The sequence below is a fragment of the Perca fluviatilis genome, chromosome 2, assembly GCF_010015445.1.
Source record: "Perca fluviatilis chromosome 2, GENO_Pfluv_1.0, whole genome shotgun sequence".
NCBI lineage: Eukaryota > Metazoa > Chordata > Actinopteri > Perciformes > Percidae > Perca > Perca fluviatilis.
This window is the reverse complement of record NC_053113.1, coordinates 8,280,892-8,306,526: the sequence shown is the minus strand read 5'-3', so window position 1 is coordinate 8,306,526 and position 25,635 is coordinate 8,280,892. Positions and strand designations below refer to the sequence as shown.

Here is a 25,635-nt window from a genome sequence, read left to right as displayed (position 1 = left end):
TGTAAAGATTTGTATCATATACAAAAAAATAGTTAAATAGCTAAATCTGGACAATGTTTGACCAGCCTGTATTTCTCCAACCAGGACAGATCGCAGGCTTTTTCTGCATTTCGCACACGACACACAACATCTCAGTATCATCCTTGTCCATCTTCACCTCTTCAGCTTCCTCCTCCTCTGGGGTTCCAGACTCTTTAGGGATGGGGTGCAGTGGGGTCCTTGGGGTTGGGCTCGAGCTCCATTTAAACACATTTGGCCGCTTATCCGGTCTAGGGTTGCGAGGTAAAAGAAGGGGCCGTGCATAAACCGTGGGTTTCTAGAAAATAAAACAGTTAATTTAAATGAAAAATCATTTACTAATCAATTAACTCCACTACATTTGATCTATATTCATACATTTGCATCTCATACAACTGTACATATAAACACATTCTATAATATATTATTTAAAGAAGTACAGTTGAATGTGAGAAATAAAAGATGAATTAGTGAAACACTTGAATAACTGAAGACGTTGACTCCTCATGCAGAAAAACGAAGATTTTGGCCAGCACTTTCTCCTCATAAGTTGCTAGCTGCTCCTCAAAATGAACACCGGTGGAAGGGTGGGAGACTTGTGCAGGGGTGTCCTATAATAAAAAAATGTTAATTGCAATTACATATTAATTAAATAAGTCCAATGATGATGATCATTTGATTAACTTTAGTGTGTCTTCACATTTGTTTGATCAAGGATTTGTGCTATTTAAAATATTTATTCTTTACAACTGTACATATAAACACATTCTATAATATATTATTTAAAGAAGTACAGTTGAATGTGAGAAAAAAAAAAAGATGAATTAGTGAAACACTTGAATAACTGAAGACGTTGACTCCTCATGCAGAAAAACGAAGATTTTGGCCAGCACTTTCTCCTCATAAGCTGCTAGCTGCTCCTCAAAATGAACACCGGTGGAATGGTGGGAGACTTGTGCAGGGGTGTCCTATAAAAAAAAATGTTAATTGCAATTGCATATTAATTAAATAAGTCCAATGATGGTAATCATTTGATTAACTTTAGTGTGTCTTCACATTTTTTTGATCAAGGATTTGTGCTATTTAAAATATGTATTCTATATTGTGCTATTAGTGTGTTTCCTGTTGTAATTGCAATAGGTAAATACCTGGATTTGTTTTTCAAATGTTCCACCCAAAGAGGGTACCCTGAACACAATCTATAATGTATTATTTAAAAAAGTTATTTTCTGAGAAAAAAAAAGAACTATTACTATTTTATATATAGTGAAAGACTTACTGAAGAGTTTAGCTCCTGATCCGGAAAGCTGTACAGGTTGTCCAGCAGCAAATCGGCCTCAGGTACTGGCTCCTCACAATGAACACTGGTGGAAGGGTGGGAGACTTGTGCAGGGGTGTCCTATAATAAAAAAATGTTAATTGCAATTACATATTAATTAAAAAACTCCAATGATAATTTGATTATTGTTAGTCTGTCTTGACATTTGTGTGATGAAGGATTTTTGCTACTTAAAATATTTATTCTATATTGTGCAATTAAAAAGTGTGTTTCCTGTTGTAAGGGTTAGGGTTGTTAAATCTCTCAATGCAACCCCCAACCGGAATTGGACCGAGCAGTTTTGGATAGGGAAGCAAAGGTATTGCACGTGGCGTCGTCCAGTGAATGCTCTGCCCTCCGATAGCATGTCCTATTCTTTGGGTGTGGGAAGATGAGATTAAAAATGTGGGAAATGAAAGGATAGCGTGAGGAGCGGATCGGCCCGACAGTGTTTGCAGCACCTCTAATCCTATGCAGCAGGGAGGATCAGAAGGTGCCGCAGAAATAAAAGGGGGAGAGGTTTGTGCAGGAGTAAACGAGTTAGTAGGGAAGAGTCCCCCGACCGGATCTGGCCATGCAGCCTCACTCCCACACCACCTTGTAGAAGGGGTGGGGGAGGAGAGTGGGTGTGTTAGGATTGGATTTTGGTTAAAAGTTGTGTTTAGTCTATTTAGAATTATCTTCAAAGGAAGGTGAAAATTAAGGTTCATGCAGGAGTAGAAGAGTTAGGTAGTAGAGGGTCTGGTCTGAACTCAACTCCCCCTGCCAGTTCGGGCTGTACACTCTCACTCCCACACCACCTATTAGAAAAGGGGCGGGGAGGAGAGTTGGTTTTTCAAAAGTTGAATAGTTTTTTTTTTTTAAAGAAAAAATTAAAGTTATTTTATAGTTTAGAGATTAAATTATTGTTTTAATTGAGAAAAGGTTAGTCTGTTGTAGAAGCTAAATTTCAGGACACATCATCAGTAGTGTACCTCAGCATCATTGAGTGTTTCGGCCATTATCACTAGACACTCTCCGCCGAGGACGGCCCACCGGGGTTGATCAAATCCTGGCATGTGTCCCAAGTCCAATTGAGTAAGTTTTACTAGTTTTAAGAGTTTAAATCAATGTAATAGTATTATTTATAATATTATAGTCGTTCAATCAATAAACTAAGGTTTTCAAAATATATGATCAATGTTAAGTCTAAAAGTTATTTTTGCTGCAGCATTGTTATAATTTAGCTAAATTGTTGAGTTATGATAACACGAAACAAGTTAGAAATTTGCAAATGAAATAGAATAAGGCAGTAGAGAGTATGTATAATAGTTTAAAATTGAACTTACCACCTGAATGACAAGGGTGTCTGTTAACAGCGCAAGCTAGAACCACCCAGGTCAAACAGGATCGAGGGTCCTGGAGTCCAGGTCAGTCTTTTTCTATTCCTTCCTGTGTTCCATACACCGCACAACTACAGGAGGCGCAATCAAAATCCAATCAGAATAGGTAATCTGCGCCCCTGTAGTCTTCACTCTTAACAGTCGGATGTATTATGGTTTTAGGCAGAACATTTTAAACAAGGTATTTCGGTGATAAAAAAACACTAGGAAGGAAGGGCAGGAATCCCCGAGTAAAATGGTATAAGTTTTGTTAAAGTAGGACCACGGAAGTGGAAGAAATAGTGAAAATTAGTTTTAAAGGCTAAAATAGTTAATATATGCGAAAATGGGCGTGGCTAAGGCTTTTTGCGCTGCATAACTTTGCTTCTGAAGGTCCTAAAGACTGAGGAATGAGTTTGATAAGCATCTTTAAGTCTTCTGTTCAAATTGGTGTGGGTCACACATCCGTGTGGTGAACCCGGCAGGGCAGAATTTCACTTCCTGGTTGAGTTTTTTGTTTTTTCTTCATGTTTAAGGGTCCCAATCATTTGGAATCTAGTCTATTTTAAATTTTAAAGTTTAACAACGACTTGCTATACATACCGTGTCCATGGTTAAAAGTCTGTTTTCTGCTTTGTTGGTTTCAAATATTAATTAAATCTAATTAGGTATAGGTTTTAACTTTAAAGAAGATATAAAGATATGAGTATGGATTCGATAGAAAAGGGCCTTGAATGCACTCACTTCTGTCAAGTGATCCTATGGTGCTAGGGTTAGGGGTTAGGAGTTAAATACAACCAGAGAACCGCCGCCTATGTGTTAGGCCTACGGGTTAGGGATAAGGGATGAATCTGGATATCGGTAGGGATACCGATGAGGTTGCAAGAGGCAATAGTCACTTTGCACTTATGTTTCGACTTTGTATATATACACAGCACACATGCACTTCTGCGGCGGTGCAACATTTTTAAGCATGTTTTTTTAGCATACTCTGATAGAGGACATGCTGACGAACACGGGAATGTATAATACTTTGCATTTTTAATGTTTAATGGCTGAGATATGGGCAATCATGTCCAACAATTAGCAAAACGCAAAGCATCATGGGATACGGTAGACGTTTTTGGCTGTATCTTAAGAAGGGAAGGTGGTAGCGACTTGAAACCAATGTCTACCCCCTTTGTCGATGATGGGCTTTCCAACGGTACCAGCCCCCTGTGTCTACGAGCTTCCGGCCCCGAGCTATGTCACTTTTATTTGTCAAAACGTCTGTATCTCCTGAACGGAAGGTCGTAGCGACTCGGGGACAATTTCTGCTTGTTCAGCGCCCCCTAATTATGTGTGACGGGAGTTGTTTCCAATTACGTACCGTTCTTGAGTTATAAGCGAAAACGTTGGTGCCATAGACTTTGATGGTAGGATTTTGTGAAAATTTTAGTGTTTTTCTCGGACAATGTTTCTCCAGGACCTTTTTAGGAGCACGTTTCGGGTCATTTTGAGTCGATTGGTAGCAATTTGTAGTGTAACTTTTTGTCACCCAGTGACACTTAGAAATTTGGTGTGAAATACTGCTACGGACTAAAGCATATATGCAAGTCAGGTGTGAATCTTGAGAGTGTGTCTGTGTATGTCTCTGTGTGTGTGTGACAATTAAGCAGCAATGGCCATATGTATTCCCATAGCGTTTACATATCTTGCTCAATTCACCAGATATGGTGATTTTAGCAAGATAGGGAACGTTTTTGGCGCCCCGTTTTTGGTCAGTTTTTAATGAGATATATGTGATATGTGTCTGTGTGTGTGTCTCTTTGTTGTGTGTCTATGTGTGTTGTGTGTGTCTCTGTGTGTGTCTCTATGTCTCTGTGTGTTGTGTGTCTCTGTGTGTGTGTCTCTATGTCTCTGTGTGTTGTGTGTCTCTGTGTGTGTGTGTCTCTATGTCTCTGTTGTGTCTGTGTCGGAGGGAGCGGTGATGTGTTTGGGGTTAGACAGGGCGAGGCGGCTTGGGGCTGTGTCAGGGGTTGGAGCCCCTATTAGGGCCCTGGGTCTAGCCTAGGCTGGGTCCTGGTTAGGAATGAAAAAATGAAATCCTGCGGCCGTAAGCGCAGGATTGAAGCACGAACCATGGACTTCAGACTAATTTCCCACTATCCTATCTCTCATTTAGGCGCCGTTGGGCAGGTGTGTGCCCAGCTTTTGGATCCAAGACCTCTCAGTTCTCCTACGTTGCTGGACCGACCATGCTGGGTTGGACTCCAGGATGGTGGCCCTGAGGTTGGTCCAGCCGTGGTCCACAAAATGTTGGACTAAGGGGATGTGTAGATTTTTTTGTTTATTGATATTATACCTGTGCTGGGTAAATCTGGTCAATAAAGAGTTCCCTGATTCCCCCACATATTGCTTGGAACATTGTGAGCATAGCATTTAAATAAATAATATTTTTGTGATGTACAGTTGTGTTATTTTGGGTTAAGAAAACCTCTTTGGAGCTTTGATTCTGTACAGTTTTGTACCTTCTATATAAAATCCCCCTGTGCCCTAGTCCTGTGGACCTGTAAAGGCCTGAGTTTGGCCTTAACCAAAATATCCCTCAAATTTTTTGTTTTTTCTGAAGGCTGCAATGAGCCTGTGGTCCTTCAGAAAAATGTTGCTACGTTCAAAAGAAATAAAATTATTTTTAATTTTTTGACCAATTTCACATTTTGTGCAGAATATGTTACAATAATGGGCAGGAGTGGGTCCAGACAGATTGGTTTAGGCTGAGTGAAGGTCCTCAAAGCCTGCCTTAGCATGGTGCGGGAAGTAACCCCTAGTGGCCAATCGCGGAGAATAGAATTTTTGTTGCTGTTTTAAAATCTGATGTTCTGGTGCAGATTGAACCTCAATAATTGGGATTTTACTAGACCAGCAAAGGTATGACGTGGTGGTGACTGGACCTGAACAACAGCGCATGCGTTCTGTTTTTTGAAAAACTTTGACATCCAGTCTGTGTGTTGAGGAGAAGTCATCCCCTTTTGAGAGGGTCGTCGTTGTCCAGGAAGTCAATTGAGTCCTGATTAATGGTTAAAGTTAATTTGATGGACTCCCTCTGCCCATTTAAGGTAAGCATAAACTGTTCGAAATCCTCCATCGAATATTGCCATATGCCCCATATTGTGTCATCAAAAACCGAAAATAATAAAGCGTTTTTGTCGCGGCTGCTAATGCTCCTTTCTTCATTCGGCCATAACAATATTAGCATAAGCGGGGCAAACGTTCCCCATCGCTTCCCCTGGGTCTGTAGAAAATATTGGTCGTCGAATTCAAAATAATCATTTCTAGTTAAATTAATTTCTAGGATTGGGAGAAGCTCCTTTTCCGGTCTCTTACTGTTGGGGTACTTTTGGAATATATTTCTTACAGCCAACAATCCCTGCGATCTGTATGTTGGTGTACAGCGCCGTGACGTTCGAGGGAAAAGAGAAAGGCTGATGGTGGGACTATGATATTCTTAATAATTTCCACAAAATGAAACGTGTCCTTTTGTAGCTCTGTTGTATTATTGGAGAGAGGGATTTAAATAATAATCTATGAGTTCCGCTGTACGGTAGGTCACTCTCACAATCAGAGACAATTGGGTCCCCGGGGAATGCAGTAAAGGGAGGCTCCAAGACTCTCTTTTTGTGGATTTTGGGCAAAAGGTAGAATCCTACGCATTCTGGGTTCTTTATTTCCCTGGAGGTAAAGTCATTTGTTTGTGGTTAATAAATTTTCTTATTATATAATGATAAAAAGAATTGTATTTACTAATTGTATGGTATCTTTATAAATAGGTCTGTCTAGTTTAGTATAATAATAGGTCGTTAAGCTGTCTGTGTCCCTCCCACAGATAATCCTTCCTGTCCATGAGGACCACGCGCCCCCTTTATCTGCTGGTTTTATTACTATTTGGCAATTTTCACTCAACTGATGGAGTGCTTGAAGTTTCCTCTTTACTAAGGTTGGATTTAACCCAACCTATTCTATGGTTTTTGAAAATAAATTCATTATCCAATTGTGTCATTAATTGGGATTTCAGGGAGGGAGCTGTGCAGCAGAGGGAACCCAGGTGGACTTGGGGAATGGAATGGAAGGTGTACAGAATCAGGTTTGTTATTATAATAAACAGCCAATTTCAATTTCCTGTGATAATTTTGCAGGTCAAGTTTTGTCTGGTCTTTTGGGCGGGCACATTGTGCTAGACCTGTGGAGAGGGGGAAAGGGAAGTTAAACCCTTTGTTTAGCAGCATGCTCTGTGCTGCTGTCAGTCGAAAGGGATTTCAGAGTTATACCACTGTGTTTAACCCTGCTTGTTTTTCCACCACTTACAGGGAAATGGGTGTTTAAAAAAACTGGACCCAATGTTGCAGCATGCTCTCACCTGTTTGTCTGGTCCAGTGAATGTGGTCACCCTCCACAACGAAAGCTGCCTTCTCCGGGAGAGCTGGGGGATGAAAAATATAGTTATCTAATGTACATGTTTAAACGTCTCAGATTGTCTTGTTCTGCAGCTGGCAGTTGCTTGCTGAAATCCAGCAGGGACCAACACAGATCTGTGCTTTTGGAGGTAAGGCTGTTTCAGCCAGTTCAAAGGATGCTCTGTCCCAGCTGTGCCCACTGTGCAGACCAAGGTTTTTGTCTCTGCTGTTGATGCCAAAGGAAAGTTCCACTCTCTCTACTGACATGGAGACTGGTGTGTTTGGCCAAAATTGCTCAAGCAGCACGCACGCGGCCCCTGGGTAGCTCGTCCACCAATGTGTTTGCCTGGGAAAAAGGGTGGAATTTTAGCCAAGTTCTGATCGCCGAGAAACCCATGGTTTTCTGGTCCAGCTTCCAAACAGTGTCTTTGTTAGTGGTTGCGAGTGCCTGAAAGGCCCTGTTTTCAGGGCTGGTTGGAGCAGGAGGGGTATGAGTGGCCAGGGGTGTTGAATGAGAGAGAGTGCCTCTGAACTGTGGGTTTGGATGAGAGGCCCGTTCTCATGCCAGCACTGTGTGGGGGTGAGGTTGATGTGTTTACCTTCTGTGGTTTTTGGTTGCAGGTGTGAGGAGCCTGCGGGAGGCCCTCTGCTGCAGTGGCGTGTCCAAAACCTGGATCACCGTTAGGAGGGCAGCAGGTGAGTGGGGGGGGGAGGTGGGAGGAGATGGACGGGAATGGGAGAGAGAGGGGAGAGGTCTCAGGGTAGGGGGGGGAGGGAGGTGGGGGGGAGGTGGGTGGGTGGGGAGAGGGGCCTCACATGGAAGAGGGGATCCTCGTGTAGGGAGATCAATTCCAGCCTCCTCTACCTGCTTGCTGCTGCCACTGCTGTGCCTCTGTCCTCCTCAAGCTGTTTGTGTGCTATGAGTAGCCGTCTGGGGAGCTGGGTGGGTCTCTCGGTGCCCGCTGTGTTGCAGGTCCGTCCTCAAACTGCCACTGGGTGATTCATCCTGTGGGACTCCAGGTTGTGGGCGATTTGTGGGGGGCAGGAGCTGCCAGCACCAAAACCCCGTGATGGCAGAGCTAAGGTGTCTTCTCCTACATAGGCCCCAGGCTACCTTTGGCCTGCTTGCTGCCTGGGCTGGAGGGAGGGTGTGCCTGTGGAGGAGGGAGGAGGAGTGGGAGCTGGAGGCTCTGGGTCCCCGTGGGTGGAGTTGGCCCCTCAGTTCCTTGTAGAGACCCGAGGGTTAGCATACACCGTCCTCAGTTTTAGTCTCTGGTGTGGGGCTCACAGTTTTAGGGTTTGAGACAGTGGCCTCTGCTCAACACACTATGGCCATGCAGGGGACCTGGAGACAATTTTGGCTGGCTGCAGCTGACCAAGCAACTGCCTGTTTATGAAAAAGTTCTTTCCAGTTACTACCTGTAGTTGCTATGGGGGATGGGACATTGTCATATTTGTGCCATAGTTCTTTCAGTGTTGCTAAAGTTTTATTTAGTACACAGGGTTTTTGCATTACCATAATAATGTTCTCTATTTGTAGGGTTTGTGTCTTTGGGTTGGAGTGAATCAATAAAGGGATTCAGTTGGCTAAACTATGGCAGGTGGGATATCAGTAGCTGTCTGTTCCTTGGTGGGTGACAACATTTTGTGTCTCCATACAGACCTAATCTTGGGCTGCAGGACAGAAGTCTGGGTCATTAGCTTGTTGTTTGTTTGGGTTATTTACATGGGACTTTAGGGACTGAGCCTCCCATACATTGCTCAGGTAGTCTGGGTCTCACCCCGGCCCAGGCTGCGTTGACGTCCCCCCTAACTAGCCTTTGCTGCAGTCCTAGCAACTCGGACCTTCTGGCTTCTACTACTACGTTTTCTGGCCAGTCCCGTGGTCCCTCAGGGGCATGGCAATTTTGCATTCAGCCGTCCTACTGACCACCATTGTTCAACCCTTCTCTGGTAGGTGTTGTTGTTATAGGTCTGCATTCAGCCTAGCTCTTCTCCATTGAGACACAGTTTGAGCATAACCGTTGTTTACAGGGAGCTAGGGAGTTGCCGTTTTAGGTTTTGGAGATGATGCAGGCATGAAGGAGGCGTACTGGGCTGCTGTTGCTAAGCAATCACATTAGAAGCCTGTCCTGTTCAGGGGTTAGGGTTAAGAAGTTAGGGTTGGGGTGGGGTCAGAAGAGGAGTTGGAGTTAGGGTTGGAACTCCCTACGTGATGTCACGGGCTTTAGTTAATGGCGTGGTAAATGGCTAAAAGCAGGTTGACCGCCACCGGCTCACCGTTAGGTCCAATGAGCAGCATTTCCACAACTCAGTGGACCAACTTGACAGACCAAAACCCTCGGGTCTCACGAGAACTTATCACTTTGATCATGGGCTGACATGTGACAATAGCCTTGGTAAGTGTCAGGCTTTGGTGCCCAGTGGGCAGGGACATTTGCTGGTCATCCATAGGAAATGTTGTCAGGAGTTTGAGCCACTCACTTGGGCATGGGTTGGGCCATGCTAGGTGGCTGGAGAATGTTCTTGACTTTGAGCCCACTTTCCTTGAGACATAGGATGCAGATATAGGTGTCAAATATTCCTTGAGACTTGGAAGTACTCTGGGCAGGATGGAACATGGAGTGTCATGAGAGGTAAGCCCAGGGCTTGGAGCCACTGGAGCATAAGGATGGATGCCAGCTGTCAAGCTGGAAGATGTTGGCCCCCTAGACACCGAAACCCTGCTTTCAGGGCGTGGGAGTGAGGCTGAGGCTGCCGGAGATTCATGCAGGCACTGAGGCACTATCCTGCAGCTTACAGAGCATATGAGGCTAGAGCCTGACAGAGCTGATTTAATTGTAGGGGCACAAAGCGATTTGGATTTAAATTTACCAGGGGCACAGAAGGGTTTAAGAGTGTGGAGCTACCAGAGGCACGAAAGTTTAAGTTTATGGAGTACAAGGGGCATAGAAAGTTTAGTTAAGGGTACTTGGTGAGGACTTTGGTTTGGGAGTACCAGAGGGAGCCAGTTTAGTTGGGGTACCAGGGGGCACAGAAAAGTTGGAATTCGAGGTACCAGAGGGCACAGAACTGCCCAGCCGGATGGAGGAGTTTAACCCTAGGAGGGTGCTGAGTGTGGAGTCCTACGGGTTCGCCTGGTAGTAGGGTTCCCTGGAGGTCAGCATTTGAGGTTGTGGGGCTGGCAGGTCAAATTTGAGAGCTAGAGGTCATAGAGTGGGCTTGTGAGCTACCGGTGGACCATGGAGAGTTCATGGAGCATGTTACCCCAGACTTGAACCCTCTTCCTAGAGGCTAAGGAGATGGACGATGGAGGTCTCATGGAGGTAGATTACTAGACTTGGAGCCACACTGCAGCTAAGGGTGGACCATGGATGTCCTTAAGAGCAACTCTAGAGCTGAGTTTTGAAAGAGCCCCGATCTAGCATTACAGAAATCACACACTTTGGGTCACGGGTTTTGCTCCTTTTGTTCATTTTAACTTATGGTAGACCATGGAGGGTTCCACGGAGCATATTACCGGGCCTGGGGCTGTCCTGCCTAGGGCTGGGATGGGACATGGAGATTTCCATGGAGGATGCATGCAGACTTGGAGCCTTCTTGGGGCCAGGGTGGACCATGGAGGCAGGGGTTCATGGAGGATGTTACCCCAGACTTGGGAGCCCCTTCCCTGGGAGCTAAGGGTGAGACCATGTGGGTCATGGAGGATGTTACCCCAGACTTGGGAGCCCTCCCTGGGACTAGGGTGGACCATAAGATGTCATGGAACAGCTCTAGAATAGAATTTACAAAAGGAGGCTGATCTAACATTACAGGGACTCACACGGATCCTAGGTTTAGCTCTGCTTTTGTTCATTTGGCTTATGGTGGACCATGGGGGTTCAAGGCATGTTACCCCAGACCTGGAGCCACATCCTGGGAGCTAAGGATGGACCATGGAGGGGGTTCATGGAGGATCTTATCCCAGACTTGAGGCCCCTTCCCTGGGAGCTAGGGTGGACCATGGAAGTAGGGGGTTCATAGGAGGATGTTACCCAGACTTGGAGCCTTCCTATAGGGCTAGGGTGGACCATCTGTGGGTCATGGAGGATGTTACCCCAGACTTGGGAGGCAGTGTGGGTCATTAGATTACATTACATTACATGTCATTTTAGCTGACACTTTTTATCCAAAGTGATGTACAATTGCCATATATACATGGTTTGACCTATAGTTTATATATATATATATATATATATATATATATATATATATATATGGACCCCAACGCCTCGGGAGCAACTAGGGGTTGAGTGTGCAGTAACTCATGGTCTATCCACTCGCCATCACCACCCGGGGGTCCTCCAATAATAACTCGGGGGCCGTGATGGGGACCCCAATGGAGACCCAACATGTCGAATGCGCCCAACTTCATGAGGTGAGTCCCTCAATAATAGCCAAGGGCCCAGGGGCCAGCCAGACTTTAACATGTCGAATGCACCCAACTTCCGCGGTGTGGGTCCCTCCAATAACAACTTCAAGGGCCCCAACACGCGGATGGGGGCTGCTTATGAGGCCCACATCGTCCCAGTTTGAACCCAAGTTCTCATTTAGGGTCCCTCAGAAGTTAACTTTCACCTGTATATAATCTCATATATGAAACTAAATCCAGAGTTAAATCTTGGCGTGTGTTCTTGAAGGCGGTGATACCACCACGGCACCGCGGACTCCATCCAACGTGTCTGTGGGTTTCGGTCCACTACTACAACTTTAAGTTCCTTCGCCCTCTACAATATTCCTCTCTGCCGTCCTGGGGCCTTCCTCCGGGGGTGAGCCTCGCAGATATTGATGCAGGCACCAACACTGAGTATTTTGGCGCGCATCGTGGTGAGAACGGGCATGGTTACGGGCCCCTGGGGGCCCTCCTTTGAGGCCCCACTTGTCCCAATGGGGCCCAGACTTGCAGAAAGAAGATGGCTGGCTTGACCAATATTTCTATGCTGTTGTGGGGGCTTCCTTGGTGGGGGAGCCTTGAAGCTATTGTTGAAGGGACTCACACCGAGTAGTTGGGCTTATACTTGCAGAAAGAAGATGGCTGGCTTGACCAATATTTCTTTGCTGTTGTGGGGGCTTCCTTGGTGGGGGAGCCTTGAAGCTATTATTGAAGGGACTCACACAGAGGAGTTGGGCTCATCGGTGAGTATAGTTGTCATTCGGGGCCTCGGGTCTGCAATGGGTCCCAACTTGTCCCAATGGGGCCCAGCTTTGCCAGACGGGCCCAACTTTGAGCTGTGGGTCCCTAACGTTCCCAACTGGACACAAGTTGTGCCAATGGTACCCAAGGTGTCCCACTGGGGCCCAGCTTTGCCAAATGGGCCCAAGTTGGAGGTATGAGGCCCTAACTCACTATCCACGATGGGTCCCAACTTGGCCCAATGGGACCATACTTAGCTCACGCTCGGTCCCGATGGATCACAACGGTGCCCAACTGGCTCGCCCATCGAGGCCTAACTAGGGCCCAACGAGACCCAGCTTTGGCCCATTGGACCCAATGGGACCCAATAGGACCCAATGTGGCTGAAGTTTCTTGGCCCAGTGGGTCTCAACTTGGTCCAATGTGTCCCTGCTGTGTCCAATGGGGCCCAATGGGACCCGAGTTAACCCACCGATGCCCAATTATCTGTCCTCGGATGGGGTCCAAGTCATCTCAATGTGACCCAGCTTGTCACAATGGGGGCCCAATGGGGCCCAGGCTGTCACAGTGGGACCCAGCTTGTTACAGTGGGGACCCAATGGGTCCCAACTTGTCCCAATGGGACCCAGCCTGTCACAATGGGGCCCAGTGGGACCCAACATAAGCCAGTGATTCCCCTTTTATCTTGACTCAGTGGGTTCCAACTTGTCCCAATGGGGCCCAATGGGACCCAGCTTGTTACGATGGGACCCAATGGGGCCCAGCGTGTCACAATGGGGCCCAATGGGACCCAGGTTTGCCCAATTGGATCAGAATTGGCCCAAATAAACACATTCATGCCCAATTAACTGGACTCAATGGGTTCCAACTTGTTCCAATGTGACCCAGCTCTACCCAATGGGGCCCAATGGGGCCCAGCTTGTTACAATGGGACCCAATGGGGCCCAGTGGGTCACAATGGGGCCCAATGGGGCCCAGCTTGTCCCAATGGGGCCCAGTGGGACCCAACATAAGCCAGTGATTCCCTTTTATCTTGACTCAGTGGGTTCCAACTTGTCCCAATGGGGCCCAATGGGACCCAGCTTGTTACAATGGGACCCAATGGGGCCCAGCGTGTCACAATGGGGCCCAATGGGACCCAGGTTTGCCCAATTGGATCAGAATTGGCCCAAATAAACACATTCATGCCCAATTAACTGGACTCAATGGGTTCCAACTTGTTCCAATGTGACCCAGCTCTACCCAATGGGGCCCAATGGGGCCCAGCTTGTTACAATGGGACCCAATGGGGCCCAATGGGGCCCAGCTTGTCCCAATGGGGCCCAGTGGGACCCAACATGAGCCAGTGATTCCCTTTTATCTTGACTCAGTGGGTTCCAACTTGTCCCAATGGGGCCCAATGGGGCCCAGCTTGTTACAATGGGGCCCAATTGGGCCCAGCTTGTTACAATGGCACCCAATGGGACCCAGGTTTGCCCATTTGGATCAGAATTGGCCCAAATAAACACATTCATGCCCAATTAACTGCACTCAATGGGTTCCAACTTGTTCCAATGTGACCCAGCTCTACCCAATGGGGCCCAATGGGGCCCAGCTTGTTACAATGGGACCCAATGGGACCCAACTTGGGCCAATGGGATCAAAAGAGGCCCAAGTCAGCACATGTATGCCCAATTAACTGTACTGAATGTGCTTCAATTTGTTCCAATCTTGACCCATGGGACCCAGCTTATCTCAATGGAGCCCAATGGGGCCCAACTTTGCTAAAATAAGTTGGGTTTAAGGCCCAACATGGTTTTTCTGCATAAGTTGAAGAATCATTTCTCGGTATCCGAAATCAAACCCCACCATCGTATTGGGCGTGGCCTGACACGTTTTTTTTTGTGGTCATGACCCGAGATGTCTGTATTGACCCAACATCACCATGTTCTACTTGTGTGATAAGGACTCGCACCGACATGTTGGCTTTATATGGCGAAGTTGGATCAAAAAGGAACACTCCTATGTCAGGGACTCACACGGAGATGTTGTCCGAAGAAGTCGGCAGACGACAAAACACAGCGCCCCCCTTTTTTCTTTTCCAGGTACTGCAAAAAATCGATCTTTTCCAGGAAGGTCATATCTGGAATTTTTTTTTCTAAAATATTTAGAAAAATACACAAAGCTCGGAGCTGTGCTTGAAATAATTTTAGGACGTCGGGAAAGGTGTTAAAAAATCAAAAATTAAAAACACCCATTTTCAGCCCTCAATCTCCTACTATAGTAGCTGCCGGACCGCTGTTTAGGGTTAGGAACCACCACGTGATGTCTGGGCTTTCGTTAATGGCATGACACGGTAAGATGGCTAAAAAAAAACGAAGTTGTTACTCCACAGAGCTCCACCGTTGAATCCAATGGGCGCAACATTCCCACAACTCAGTGGACCCAACTTCGACAGACCCAACCTCTCGGGCGAATTTCCAACACCAGATGGCGCCACAGAGCAACATTGATGGCCAAGATCCCAGTTTTCACCTGACTTCTCATTAGGGAAAAAAAGTAAAGTATTGAAACACTTTGAAAAAAAAAAAAAAAATGGGAAAAAATATATTTGGTCGGTATACCAGGGGCACAAAAGTTTAGGTGGAGTACCAGGGGCAAAAAACTCTGGCCCAGGTGGAGGGCCATGGGTGTCATGGAGAATGTTAACCCAGACTTAGAGCCACTTAATTGGGCATAGGATGGGCCATGGGTGTGGCGCAGTGGATATGACAGATGCCTTTGGTGTGGGAGGCCCGGGTTCGATTCCCAACTGCAAAATAAAAATAGTAAGTATCCCAGACTTGGAGCCACTTAATTGGGCATAGGATTGGCCATGGGTGTCATGGAGAATGTTAATCCAGATTTAGAGCCACTCACTGGGGCATAGGATCAAAAGTAGGGGCCATGGGTGTCATGGAGAATGTTAACCCAGACTTAGAGCCACTCACTGGGGCATAGGATGGAGCATGGGTGTCATGGAAAATGTTAACCCGGACTTAGAGCCACTCACTGGGGCATAGGATGGAGCATGGGTGTCATGGAGAATATTAACCCAGACTTGGAGCCACCTTTTGGGCATAGGATGGACCATGTGTGTCATGGAGAATGTTAACCTAGACATAGAGCCACTCACTGGGCCGTGGAGGTGAGGCTGAGGGCCTTGGAGGTCAATGCCCAGGCATAGAGGCACTATCTCTGGCTTACAAGGCAGCATGAGGGGCCTGGAGCCTGACAAAATTTGGTTGGTATACCAGGGGCACAAACGTTTAGTTGGGGTACCAGGGGCACGAAGGTTTAGGTGGGCTACCAGGGGCACGAAAGTTTAGTTGGAGTACCAGGGGCATGGAAGTTTAGTTGGGGTACCAGGGGCACGAAAGTTTAGTTGGAGTACCAGGGGCATGAAAGTTTAGTTGGGGTACCAGGGGCACGAAAGTTGAGTCGGGGTACCAGGGGCACGGAACTCTTGCCCAGCCGGATGGAGGGGTTTAGCCTAGGGAGGGGTGCTTAAGTGTGGGTACACGGGTTCGCCTGGTGAGCAGGGTTCCTGGAGGGTCAACATTAGGGTTGTGGGCAAGCCGGGGTCACGGTGAAGGGAGGCTGGGGTCATAGAGTGGGCTTGTGAGCCTTGGGTGGACCATGGAGGGGGTTCATGGAGCATGTTACCCCAGACTTGGAGCCCCTTCCTGGGGCTAAGGGTGGACCATGTGGGTCATGGAGGATGTTACCCCAGACTTGGAGCCACTCACTGGGGCTAAGGGTGGACCATGGATGTCATGGAGCAGCTCTAGAATGAGATTTGCAAAGGAGCGCTGATCTAACATTACAGGGACTCACACCCGGATCCTGGGTTTAGCTCTGCTTTTGTTCATTTGGCTTATGGTGGACCATGGAGGGGGTTCACGGAGCATGTTACCCCAGACCTGGAGCCCCATCCTGGGGCTAAGGATGGACCATGGAGGGGGGGTTCATGGAGGATCTTATCCCAGACTTGGAGCCCCTTCCTGGGGCTAAGGGTGGACCATGGAGGCGGGGGGTTCATGGAGGATGTTACCCCAGACTTGGAGCCCCTTCCTGGGGCTAAGGGTGGACCATGTGGGTCATGGAGGATGTTACCCCAGACTTGGAGCCACTCACTGGGGCTAAGGGTGGACCATGGATGTCATGGAGCAGCTCTAGAATGAGATTTGCAAAGGAGCTTGATCTAACATTACAGGGACTCACAACCGGATCCTGGGTTTAGCCTTGCTTTTGTTCATTTGGCTTATGGTGGACCATGGAGGGGGTTCACGGAGCATGTTACCCCAGACCTGGAGCCCCATCCTGGGGCTAAGGATGGACCATGGAGGGGGTCTGAGATTTATCCATTGCCCCTTCTGGGGCGGTGACCATGGAGGGGGGGGTTCTGGAGGATGTTACCCCAGACTTGGAGCCCCTTCTGGGTAAGGGTGACCATGGAGGAGGGGGATCATGGGGATCTTATCCTAGACTTGGAGCCCCTTCCTGGGGCTAAGGATGGACCATGGAGGCGGGGGGCTGGGGATCCCAGGACTTGGGGCCCCTTCCTGGGGCTAAGGGTGGACCATGTGGGTCATGGAGGATGTTACCCCAGACTTGGAGCCACTCACTGGGGCTAAGGGTGGACCATGGATGTCATGGAGCAGCTCTAGAATGAGATTTGCAAAGGAGCTGATCTAACATTACAGGGACTCACACCCGGATCCTGGGTTTAGCTCTGCTTTTGTTCATTTGGCTTATGGTGGACCATGGAGGGGGTTCACGGAGCATGTTACCCCCAGACCTGGAGCTCCCATCCTGGGGCTAAGGATGGACCATGGAGGGGGGGTTCATGGAGGATCTTATCCCAGACTTGGAGCCCCTTCCTGGGGCTAAGGGGTGGACCATGGAGGCGGGGGTTCATGGAGGATGTTACCCCAGACTTGGAGCCCCTTCCTGGGGCTAAGGGTGGACCATGGAGGAGGGGATCATGGTGGATCTTATCCCAGACTTGGAGCCCCTTCCTGGGGCTAAGGATGGACCATGGAGGCGGGGGTTCATGGAGGATGTTACCCCAGACTTGGAGCCCCTTCCTGGGGCTAAGGGTGACCATGTGGGTCATGGAGGATGTTACCCCAGACTTGGAGCCACTCACTGGGGCTAAGGGGGGACCATGGATGTCATGGAGCAGCTCTAGAATGAGATTTGCAAAGGAGCTTGATCTAACATTACAGGGACTCACACCGGATCCTGGGTTTAGCTCTGCTTTTGTTCATTTGGCTTATGGTGGACCATGGAGGGGGTTCACGGAGCATGTTACCTCCAGACTGAGCCCCATCCTGGCGAAGGATGGACCATGGAGGGGGGGTTCATGGAGGATCTTATCCTAGACTTGGAGCCCCTTCCTGGGCTAAGGGTGGACCATGGAGCGGGGGGTTCATGGAGGATGTTACCCCAGACTTGGAGCCCCTTCCTAAGGTGGACCATGGAGGAGGGAAGATCTTATCCCTAGACTTGGAGCCCCTTTGGGGCTAAGGATGGACCATGGAGGCGGGGGTTCATGGAGGATGTTACCCAGACTTGGAGCCCTTCCGGGGCTGAGGGGTGGACCATGTGGGTCATGGAGGATGTTACCCCAGACTTTGAGCCACTCACTGGGGCTAAGGGTGGACCATGGATGTCATGGAGCAGCTCTAGAATGAAATTTGCAAAGGAGCTTGATCTAACATTACAGGGACTCACACCCGGATCCTGGGTTTAGCTCTGCTTTTGTTCATTTGGCTTATGGTGGACCATGGAGGGGGTTCACGGAGCATGTTACCCCAGACCTGGAGCCTCCCATCCTGGGGCTAAGGATGGACCATGGAGGGGGGGTTCATGGAGGATCTTATCCTTAGACTTGGAGCCCCTTCCTGGGGCTAGGGTGAATGGAGGCTGGGGGTTCATGGAGGATGTTACCCTCAGACTTTGAGCCCCTTCCTGGGGCTAGGGTACCATGGAGGAGGGATTGTGATCTTATCCTAGACTTGGAGCCCCTTCTGGGGCTAAGGATGGACCATGGGGGGTCATGGAGGATGTTACCTCAGACTTGAGCCCCTTCCTGGCTAAGGGTGGACCATGTATGGGGTCATGGAGGATGTTACCCCAGACTTGGAGCCACTCACTGGGGCTAAGGGTGGACCATGGATGTCATGGGCAGCTCTAGAATGAGATTTAAAGAGCTTGATCTAACATTACAGGGACTCACACCCATCCTGGGTTTAGCTCTGCTTTTGTTCATTTGGCTTATGGTGGACCATGGAGGGGGTTCACGGAGCATGTTACCCCAGACCTGGAGCCCCATCCAGAGGACAAGAGGGGGCTGGAGATCTTATCCTAACTTGGAGCCCCTTCTGGGCTAAGGGGTGACCATGGAGGTGGGGGTTCTGGAATGTTACCCCAGACTTCCCCCTTCTGGGGCTAAGGGTTGACCATGGAGGAGGAGGAGATTCTTATCCAGACTTGGAGCCCCTTCCTGGGGCTAAGGATGGACCATGGAGGCGGGGGGTTCATGGAGGATGTTACCCCAGACTTGGAGCCCCTTCTGGGGCTAAGTGGAAATGTGGGTCATGGAGGATGTTACCCCAGACTTGGAGCCACTCACGGGGCTAAGGGTGGACCATGGATGTCATGGAGCAGCTCTAGAATGAGATTTGCAAAGGAGCTGATCTACATTAAGGGACTCACACCCATCTGGGTTTAGCTCTGCTTGTTCATTTGGCTTATGTGACTGGCACACTATGCCTTGGGGCTAAGGATACCATGAGGGCATGAGTTTATCCTAGACTTGAGCCCCTCGGGGAGGGACATGGGGGGGTTCATGGAGGATGTTACCCCAGACTTGGCCCCTTTGGGTAAAGGTGACCATGGGGTGTTTATCCAAGACTTGAGCCCTTCCTGGCAGCCATGGGGGGGGTTCATGAGTGTTACCCTAGACTTGAGCCCCTTCCTGGGGCTAAGGGTGGACCATGTGGGTCATGGAGGATGTTACCCCAGACTTGGAGCCACTCACTGGGGCTAAGGGGTGACTTTTTTGTTCACATGGCTTGATTATGTGGACACATGGAGGGGGTTCACGGAGCATGTTACCCCAGACCTGGAGCCCCATCCTGGGGCTAAGGATGGACCATGGAGGGGGGGTTCATGGAGGATCTTATCCTTAGACTTGGAGCCCCTTCCTGGGGCTAAGGGTGGACCATGGAGGCGGGGGTTCATGGAGGATGTTATTACCCTAGACTTGGAGCCCCTTCCTGGGGCTAAGGGTTGACCATGGAGGAGGGGGATCATGGTGGATCTTATCCTTAGACTTGGAGCCCCTTCCTGGGGCTAAGGATGGACCATGGAGGCGGGGGGTTCATGGAGGATGTTACCCTAGACTTGGAGCCCCTTCCTGGGGCTAAGGGTGGACCATGTGGGTCATGGAGGATGTTACCCCAGACTTGGAGCCACTCACTGGGGCTAAGGGTGGGACCATGGATGTCATGGAGCAGCTCTTAGAATGAGATTTGCAAAGGAGCTTGATCTAACATTACAGGGACTCACACCCGGATCCTGGGTTTAGCTCTGCTTTTGTTCATTTGGCTTATGGTGGACCATGGAGGAGGGGTTCACGGAGCATGTTACCCCCAGACCTGAGCTCCCATCCTGGGGCTAAGGATGGACCATGGAGGGGGGTTCATGGAGGATCTTATCCTAGACTTGGAGCCCCTTCTGGGGCTAAGGGTGGACCATGGAGGTGGGGGGTTCATGGAGGATGTTACCCCAGACTTGGAGCCCCTTCCTGGGGCTAAGGGGTGGACCATGGAGGAGGGGGATCATGGTGGATCTTATCCTAGACTTGGAGCCCCTTCCTGGGGCTAAAGATGGACCATGGAGGCGGGGGGGTTCATGGAGGATGTTACCCCAGACTTGGAGCCCCTTCCTGGGGCTAAGGGTGACCATGTGGGTCATGGAGGATGTTACCCCAGACTTGGAGCCACTCACTGGGGCTAAGGGTGGACCATGGATGTCATGGAGCAGCTCTAGAATGAGATTTGCAAAGGAGCCTGATCTAACATTACAGGGACTCACACCGGATCCTGGGTTTAGCTCTGCTTTTGTTCATTTGGCTTATGGTGGACCATGGAGGGGGTTCACGTAGCATGTTACCCTCAGACCTTGAGCCCCTCATCCTGGGGCTAAGGATGGACCATGGAGGGGGGGTTCATGGAGGATCTTATCCTAGACTTGGAGCCCCTTCCTGGGGCTAAGAGGGTGGACCATGGAGGCGTGGGGTTCATGGAGGATGTTACCCCAGACTTGGAGCCCCTTCCTGGGGCTAAGGGTTGACATGGAGGAGGGGATCATGGTGGATCTTATCCTAGACTTGGAGCCCCTTCCTGGGCTAAGGATGGACCATGGAGGCGGGGGTTCATGGAGGATGTTACCTAGACTTGGAGCCCCTTCCTGGGGCTAAGGGTGGACCATGTGGGTCATGGAGGATGTTACCCCAGACTTGGAGCCACTCACTGGGGCTAAGGGTGGACCATGGAGTATGGAGCAGCTCTAGAATGAGATTTGCAAAGGAGCTGATCTAACATTACAGGGACTCACACCCGATCCTGGGCTTAACTCTGCTTTTGTTCATTTGGCTTATGGTGGACCATGGGGGGGTTCACGGAGCATGTTACCCCAGACCTGGAGCTCCCATCCTGGGGCTAAGGATGGACCATGGAGGGGGTTCATGGAGGATCTTATCCCAGACTTGGAGCCCCTTCCTGGGGCTAAGGGTGGACCATGGAGGCGGGGGGTTCATGGAGGATGTTACCCCAGACTTGGAGCCCCTTCCTGGGGCTAAGGGTGGACCATGGAGGAGGGGGATCATGGTGGATCTTATCCTTAGACTTGGAGCCCCTTCCTGGGGCTAAGGATGGACCATGGAGGCGGGGGTTCATGGAGGATGTTACCCCAGACTTGGAGCCCCTTCCTGGGGCTAAGGGTGGACCATGTGGGTCATGGAGGATGTTACCCCAGACTTGGAGCCACTCACTGGGGCTAAGGGTGGACCATGGATGTCATGGAGCAGCTCTAGAATGAGATTTGCAAAGGAGCTGATCTAACATTACAGGGACTCACACCCGATCCTGGGTTTAGCTCTGCTTTTGTTCATTTGGCTTATGGTGGACCATGGAGGGGGTTCACGGAGCATGTTACCCTCAGACCTGGAGCCCCATCCTGGGGCTAAGGATGGACCATGGAGGGGGGTTCATGGAGGATCTTATCCAGACTTGGAGCCCCTCTGGGGCTAAGGGTGGACCATGGAGGCGGGGGTTCATGGAGGATGTTACCCCAGACTTGGAGCCCCTTCCGGTAAGGGTGGACCATGGAGGAGGGGGTCATGATCTTATCCCAGACTTGGAGCCCCTTCCTGGGGCTAAGGATGGACCATGGAGGCGGGGGGTTCATGGAGGATGTTACCCCAGACTTGGAGCCCCTTCCTGGGGCTAAGGGTGGACCATGTGGGTCATGGAGGATGTTACCCCAGACTTGGAGCCACTCACTGGGGCTAAGGGTGGACCATGGATGTCATGGAGCAGCTCTAGAATGAGATTTGCAAAGGAGCGCTGATCTAACATTACAGGGACTCACACCCGGATCCTGGGTTTAGCTCTGCTTTTGTTCATTTGGCTTATGGTGGACCATGGAGGGGGTTCACGGAGCATGTTACCCCAGACCTGGAGCCCCATCCTGGGGCTAAGGATGGACCATGGGGGGGGGGTTTCATGGAGGATGTTACCCCAGACTTGGAGCCCCTTCCTGGGGCTAAGGGTGGACCATGGAGGCGGGGGGTTCATGGAGGATGTTACCCCAGACTTGGAGCCCCTTCCTGGGGCTAAGGGTGGACCATGGGTGTCATGGAGCAAGTTGGGTCCCAACATGCCCACATCTCAGTGGACCCAACTTCGGAAGACCCAACATTGGACCCAATGCGCCCAGCATGCCCACATCTCAGTGGACCCAACTTCGGAAGACCCAACATTGGACCCAATGGGCCCAGCATGCCCACATCTCAGTGGACCCAACTTCGGAAGACCCAACTTCTTGGGCGAATTTTGTAACACCAGATGTCGCCAGAGAGCAACATTGAGAGCCAAGATCCCCTGCCAGAATTAGGTTGGGCCATGGGTTTTCAGGCTCCTGATGGACCGCTGTTTAGGGCCAGATAAACCACACACATAAAACGAAGTTGTTACTCCACAGAGCTCCACCGTTGAATCCAATGGGCGCAACATTCCCACAACTCAGTGGACCCAACTTCGACAGACCCAACCTCTCGGGCGAATTTCCAACACCAGATGGCGCCACAGAGCAACATTGATGGCCAAGATCCCAGTTTTCACCTGACTTCTCATTAGGGAAAAAAAGTAAAGTATTGAAACACTTTGAAAAAAAAAAAAAAAATGGGAAAAAATATATTTGGTCGGTATACCAGGGGCACAAAAGTTTAGGTGGAGTACCAGGGGCAAAAAACTCTGGCCCAGGTGGAGGGCCATGGGTGTCATGGAGAATGTTAACCCAGACTTAGAGCCACTTAATTGGGCATAGGATGGGCCATGGGTGTGGCGCGAGTGGATATGACAGATGCCTTTGGTGTGGGAGGCCCGGTTCGATTCCCACTCATGCAATAATAATAATAGTAAGTATCCCAGACTTGGAGCCACTTAATTGGGCATAGGATTGGCCATGGGTGTCATGGAGAATGTTAATCCAGATTTAGAGCCACTCACTGGGGCATAGGATGGGCCATGGGTGTCATGGAGAATAATAACCCAGACTTAGAGCCACTCACTGGGGCATAGGATGGAGCATGGGTGTCATGGAAAATGTTAACAACCCGGACTTAGAGCCACTCACTGGGGCATAGGATGGAGCATGGGTGTCATGGAGAATATTAACCCAGACTTGGAGCCACCTTTTGGGCATAGGATGGACCATGTGTGTCATGGAGAATGTTAACCTAGACATAGAGCCACTCACTGGGTCCTGGAGGTGAGGCTGAGGGCCTTGGAGGTCAATGCCCAGGCATAGAGGCACTATCTCTGGCTTACAAGGCAGCATGAGGGGCCTTGAGCCTGACAAAATTTGGTTGGTATACCAGGGCACAAACGCTTAGTTGGGGTACCAGGGGCACGAAGGTTTAGGTGGGCTACCAGGGGCAACGAAAGTTTAGTTGGAGTACCAGGGGCATGAAAGTTTAGTTGGGGTACCAGGGGCACGAAAGTTTAGTTGGAGTACCAGGGCATGAAAGTTTAGTGGGGGTACCAGGGGCACGGAAAGTTGAGTCGGGGTACCAGGGGCACGGAACTCTTGCCCAGCCGGATGGAGGGGTTTAGCCTAGGGAGGGGTGCTTAAGTGTGGGTACACGGGTTCGCCTTGGTGAGCAGGGTTCCTGGAGGGTCAACATTAGGGTTGTGGGCAAGCCGGGTCACGTGAAGGGAGGCTGGGGTCATAGAGTGGGCTTGTGAGCCTTGGGTGGACCATGGAGGGGGTTCATGGAGCATGTTACCCCAGACTTGGAGCCTCTTCCTGGGGCTAAGGATGGACGATGGAGGTCATGGAGGTAGTTACCCCCAGACTTGGAGCCACTCACTGGTGCTAAGGGTGGACCATGGATGTCATGGAGCAGCTCTAGAATGAGATTTGCAAAGGAGCTTGATTACATTAAGGGACTCACACCCATCTGGGTTTAGCCTGCTTTTGTTCATTTGGCTTATGGTGGACCATGGGGGGGTTCAGAGCATTTACCCCAACCTGGAGCCATCCTGGGGCTAAGGATGACCATGGAGGGGGTCGAATCTTATTCCAGATGTTACCCCAGACTTGAGCCACTCACTGGGGCTAAGTGGACCATGGATGTCATGGAGCAGCTCTAGAATGAGATTTGCAAAGGAGCCTGATCTAACATTACAGGGACTCACACCGGATCCTGGGTTTAGCTCTGCTTTTGTTCATTTGGCTTATGGTGGACCATGGAGGGGGTTCACGGAGCATGTTACCCCAGACCTGGAGCCCCATCCTGGGGCTAAGGATGGACCATGGAGGGGGGTTCTATGGAGGATCTTATCCTAGACTTGGCACCCCTTCCTGGGGCTAAGGGTGGACCATGGAGGCGGGGGGTTCATGGAGGATGTTACCCTCAGACTTGGAGCCCCTTCCTGGGGCTAAGGGTTGACCATGGAGGAGGGGGATCATGGTGGATCTTATCCTAAGACTTGGAGCCCCTTCCTGGGGCTAAGGATGGACCATGGAGGGGGGGTTCATGGAGGATGTTACCCCAGACTTGGAGCCCCTTCCTGGGGCTAAGGGTGGACCATGTGGGTCATGGAGGATGTTACTCCCAGACTTGGAGCCACTCACTGGGAAGCAGGGTGGACCATGGATGTCATGGAGCAGCTCTAGAATGAGATTTGCAAAGGAGCGCTGATCTAACATTACAGGGACTCACACCCGATCCTGGGTTTAGCTCTGCTTTTGTTCATTTGGCTTATGGTGGACCATGGAGGGGGTTCACGGAGCATGTTACCCCAGACCTTGAGCCCCATCCTAGGCTAAGGATGACCACAGGGGGGGTTCATGGAGGATCTTATCCTTAGACTTGGAGCCCCTTCCTGGGGCTAAGGGTGGACCATGGAGGCGGGGGTCTCATGGAGGATGTAACCCCAGACTTGGAGCCCCCTCCTGGGGCTAAGGGTTGACCATGGAGGAGGGATCATGGTGGATCTTATCCCAGACTTGGAGCCCCTTCCTGGGGCTAAGGATGGACCATGGAGGCGGGGGGTTCATGGAGGATGTTACCCAAGACTTGGAGCCCCTTCCTGGGGCTAAAGGGTGGACCATGTGGGTCATGGAGGATGTTACCCCAGACTTGGAGCCACTCACTGGGGCTAAGGGGTGGACCATGGATGTCATGGAGCAGCTCTAGAATGAGATTTGCAAAGGAGCTTGATCTAACATTACAGGGACTCACACCCGATCCTGGGTTTAGCTCTGCTTTTGTTCATTTGGCTTATGGTGGACCATGGAGGGGGTTCACGGAGCATGTTACACCCCAGACCTGGAGCCCCATCCTGGGGCTAAGGATGGACCATGGAGGGGGGGTTCATGGAGGATCTTATCCTAGACTTGGAGCCCCTTCCTGGGGCTAAGGGTGGACCATGGAGGCTGGGGGTTCATGGAGGATGTTACTCCCAGACTTGGAGCCCCTTCCTGGGGCTAAGGGGGGACCATGGAGGAGGGGGA

General features: G+C 50.0%; 1 protein-coding gene across 1 annotated transcript in view; it reads right to left on the bottom strand.

Moving 5' to 3' along the window:
- Positions 1–25,635, bottom strand: part of LOC120551081 — a gene marked incomplete in the record, with an annotated part of 62,580 nt that overhangs the window by 684 nt on the left and 36,261 nt on the right. Inside the window, 5 exon segments of the mRNA XM_039788241.1 lie at positions 158–316; positions 498–629; positions 855–986; positions 1,167–1,217; positions 1,298–1,417. Coding sequence (XP_039644175.1) covers positions 158–316; positions 498–629; positions 855–986; positions 1,167–1,217; positions 1,298–1,417 — 594 coding nt within the window.